The 3,914-nt window shown below is 55.5% G+C and overlaps 1 protein-coding gene across 1 annotated transcript; it reads right to left on the bottom strand.

The window, feature by feature from the left end:
• Positions 1–1,583: 1,583 nt before the first annotated feature.
• On the bottom strand, positions 1,584–3,084 carry LOC121341354 (neuronal-glial cell adhesion molecule-like; the record flags this gene model as incomplete). The annotated part of the gene is made up of 2 exons (XM_041414806.1): positions 1,584–1,702; positions 2,859–3,084. Coding segments are annotated over 2 exons (345 nt in total), but the record flags the coding sequence as incomplete, so codon positions are not given.
• Between the last annotated feature and the right edge of the window lie 830 nt (positions 3,085–3,914).

Raw genomic sequence — 3,914 nt, 5'->3', positions numbered from 1 at the left:
GGGTTTCCCTAAAAAATGTTCCAAAACCCACCCAAAAATGGCCAAAATCCCCCAAAAATCCACCCAAAAATGCCCCAAACCCACCCCAAAAATCCACCAAAATCCCCCCAAAGCTGTGTTCAAATTCTTCCCCAAAATGCCCCAAATTTTCCCCTCCACGTTCCCAGGAACCCCCAGGTTGGGATTTGGGGGATTCCCGATGGGATTCTGGGAATTCTGGGCGGGATTTTGGGGATTCTCCTTGGGATTTTAGGGTTTGCCTGCAGGATTTTGGAAATTCTGGGGGAATTTTGGGTTTCCCTGCAGGATTTTGGGGTTTTCCTTTGGGATTTTGGGTTTCCCTGCAGGATTTTGGGTTTTCCCTTTGGAATTTTGGCTTTCCCTTTGGGATTTTGGGGTTTCCCTGCAGGATTTTGGGTTTCCCTGCAGGAATTTGGGGTTTCCCATTCGGATTTCAGGAATTCCTGTTGGGATTTTGGGAATTCCCATTGGGATTTTAGGAATTCCTGTCGGGATTTTGGGGTTTCCCTGCAGGATTTTGGGTTTCCCTGCGGGATTTTGGGTTTTCCCTTTGGAATTTTGGCTTTCCCTTGGGGATTTTGGGATTTTCCTTAGGAATTTTGGGTTTCCCTTCGGGATTTTGGGTTTCCCTGCAGGATTTGGGTTTCCCTTTGGGATTTTGGGATCCCCTTTGGGATTTTGGGTTTCCCTGCAGGATTTTGGGTTTCCCTTTGGGATTTTGGGGTTTCCCAGCAGGAATTTGGGCTGTCGGGATTTTGGGGTTTCCCTTAGGAATTCTGGGTTTCCCTTTGGGATTTTGGGTTTTTCCTTTGGGATTTTGAGTTTCCCTTTGGGATTTTGGGGTTTCCCTTAGGAATTCTGGGTTTCCCTTTGGGATTTTGGGTTTTTCCTTTGGGATTTTGAGTTTCCCTTTGGGATTTTGGGGTTTCCCTTTGGGATTTCAGGAATTCCCATCGGGATTTTGGGATTTCCCTTAGGAATTTTGGGTTTCCCTTTGGGATTTTGGGGTCTCCCTTAGGAATTTTGGGTTTCCCTTTGGGATTTTGGGGTTTCCCTTTGGGATTTTGGGATTTCCCTTAGGAATTCTGGGCGCCCCTGCAGGATTTTGGGGTTTCCTGTTGGGATTTCGGGAATTCTGGGCGGGATTTGGGAAATTCCCAGTGGGATTTTGGGGTTTCCCTTTGGGATTTTGGGGTTTCCCTTAGGAATTTTGGGTTTCCCTTTGGGATTTTGGGGTCTCCCTTAGGAATTTTGGGTTTCCCTTTGGGATTTTGGGTTTCCCTTTGGGATTTTGGGGATTCCCTGCAGGATTTTGGGTTTCCCTTTGGGATTTTGGGTTTCCCTTTGGGATTTTGGGGATTCCCTTAGGGATTTCAGGAATTCCCGTCGGGATTTTGGGGTTTCCCATCGGGATTTTGGGATTTCCCTTTGGGATTTTGGGTTTCCCATCGGGATTTTGGGGTTTCCCTTTGGGATTTTGGGGTTTCCCTTAGGGATTTTGGGTTTCCCATCGGGATTTCGGGGTTTCCCTTCGGAATTCCGGGAATTCCGGGGCTCCTCACCCGGTAGCCCCTCAGGTGTCCCCGCAGGTCACGCGCGGCCCCGCCCAGGCTCCAGGTGACGCGGACGCTGGTGCTGTTCAGGATCTCCACCCCCACGTTTTCGGGGTACACCAGGGGCACTGGGGGGGGTCGGGGGGGCTCAGGACCCCCCCAAACACAGGGTAACCCCCCCCAAAATCCCCCCGAAATCAGGGTGCTCTGACCCCCCCCAAAAGGGGGATTCAACCCCAAAATGCAGCCCCGGGTTTGGGGTCAAGCCCAGATTTGGGGTCCCCCCCAACGCGGATCTTCTGAGATTCCCGGATTTGGGGTCCCCCCCCATCCGGCTGTCCCAAAATTCCCAGATTTGGGCTCCCCCCCACCTTGCATCTCCCAAAATTCCCAAATTTGGGGCCCCCCTCACCTTGGGATCCCCCACCACCCCCAGATTTGGGGTCTCCCCGGGATTTAGGTTCTCCAGCATCCCCAGATTTGGGATTTCCCCCAAATTTGGGGTCTGCCCCAGATTTGGGGTCTCTCACCACCCCCAATTTGGGGTCTTTCCCCCATTTCTCTCCCACCACCCCATAATTTGGGATCTTCCCCAGATTTGAGTTCTCTATCACCCCCCTCTTTGGGACCTCCCCAGATTTGGGGTCTCTCAGCACCCCAGATTTGGGGTTTCCACGATTCAGGCTCTCTCCCCCGATTTGGGCTCTCCCCAGATTTGGGGTCTCCCCAGATTTGGGGTTTCCAGCACCCCAGATTTGGGGTCTTCCACCACCCCCAGATTTGGGCTCTCTATCACCCCCCTCTTTGGGACCTCCCCAGATTTGGGGTCTCTCAGCACCCCCAGATTTGGGCTCCCCCCGATTTGGGCTCTCCCCCCTCTTTGGGGTCTCCCAGATTTGGGGTCTCCCCGATTCGAGCTCTCTTCCCCTTTTTGGGGTCTCCCCCGATTTGGGAATCTCCCCAGATTTGGGATCTCCCCAGATTTGGGGTCTCTCAGCACCCCCAGATCTGGGCTCTCCCCCGATTTGGGCTCTCCCCGATTTGGGAATCTCCCCAGATTTGGGGTCTCTCAGCATTCCCAGATTTGGGGTCTCCCCAGATTTGGGGTCCCTCAGCATCCCCAGATTTGGGGTTTCCATGATTCGGGCTCTCTCCCCCGATTTGGGGTCTCCCCGATTTGGGGTCTCCCCCGATTTGGGGTCTCTCAGCACCCCCAGATTTTGGCTGTCCCCCGATTTGGGGTCTCCCCTCCCGCTGGGTTGTTTTGGGGTCCCCCAGACTCACGGTCCTCCCCGGAGTAGCCGATGACCACGGGGGGCTCGGGGCCCTTCCCGGCCTCGTTGACGGCCTGGACGCGGATCTCGTAGGGGCTGAAAGTTGGGGTGTCCCGGACCACCAGGGGGGGCTCCCCGACCGTGGCCTCGGCCCAGCGGCCCCGGCCCGGCTCCAGCGGCCGCCACTGCACCCGGTACCGGAGCTCGGGGGCGTTCCAGTCCCCGGGGGGCAGCGGCTGGGGGGCACAGCACCCCAAAAATCAGCCCTGAACCCCAAAACAAATCAGCCCTGAACCCCAAAACAAATCAGCCCTGAACCCCAAAACAAATCAGCCCTGAACCCCAAAACAAATCAGCCCTGAACCCCAAAACAAATCAGCCCTGAACCCCAAAACAAATCAGCCCTGAACCCCAAAACAAATCAGCCCTGAACCCCAAAACAAATCAGCCCTGAACCCCAAAACAAATCAGCCCTGAACCCCAAAACAAATCAGCCCTGAACCCCAAAACAAATCAGCCCTGAACCCCAAAACAAATCAGCCCTGAACCCCAAAACAAATCAGCCCTGAACCCCAAAACAAATCAGCCCTGAACCCCACCCCCATCACTGCACCCGGTACCGGAGCTCGGGGGCGTTCCAGTCCCCGGGGGGCAGCGGCTGGGGGGCACAGCACCCCAAAAATCAGCCCCGAGCCTCAAAATCAACCCTGAACCCCAAAATCAGCCCTGAACCCCAAAACCCAGCCCTGAACCCCAAAACCCAGCTCTAAATCCAGCCCTGAACCCCAAAACAAATCAGCCCTGAACCCCACCCCCATCACTGCACCCGGTACCGGAGCTCGGGGGCGTTCCAGTCCCCGGGGGGCAGCGGCTGGGGGGCACAGCACCCCAAAATCAGCCCCGAACCCCAAAATCAGCCCTGAACCCCAAAACCCAGCCCTGAACCCCAAAACCCAGCCCCAAATCCTAAATCCAGCCCTGAACCCCAAACACAGCCCAAACCCAGGACCCCCCAAACTTCCCCAAAACCCCTCCCAGACCCCCCAAAACCCCCCTGGGAACCCCA

This window comes from Onychostruthus taczanowskii, unplaced genomic scaffold (genome assembly GCF_017590055.1).
Source record: "Onychostruthus taczanowskii isolate IOZ18803 unplaced genomic scaffold, ASM1759005v1 scaffold1059, whole genome shotgun sequence".
Lineage (NCBI taxonomy): Eukaryota > Metazoa > Chordata > Aves > Passeriformes > Passeridae > Onychostruthus > Onychostruthus taczanowskii.
The sequence above is the reverse complement of the archived record's forward strand: the minus strand, read 5'-3'. Positions and strand labels throughout refer to the sequence as shown.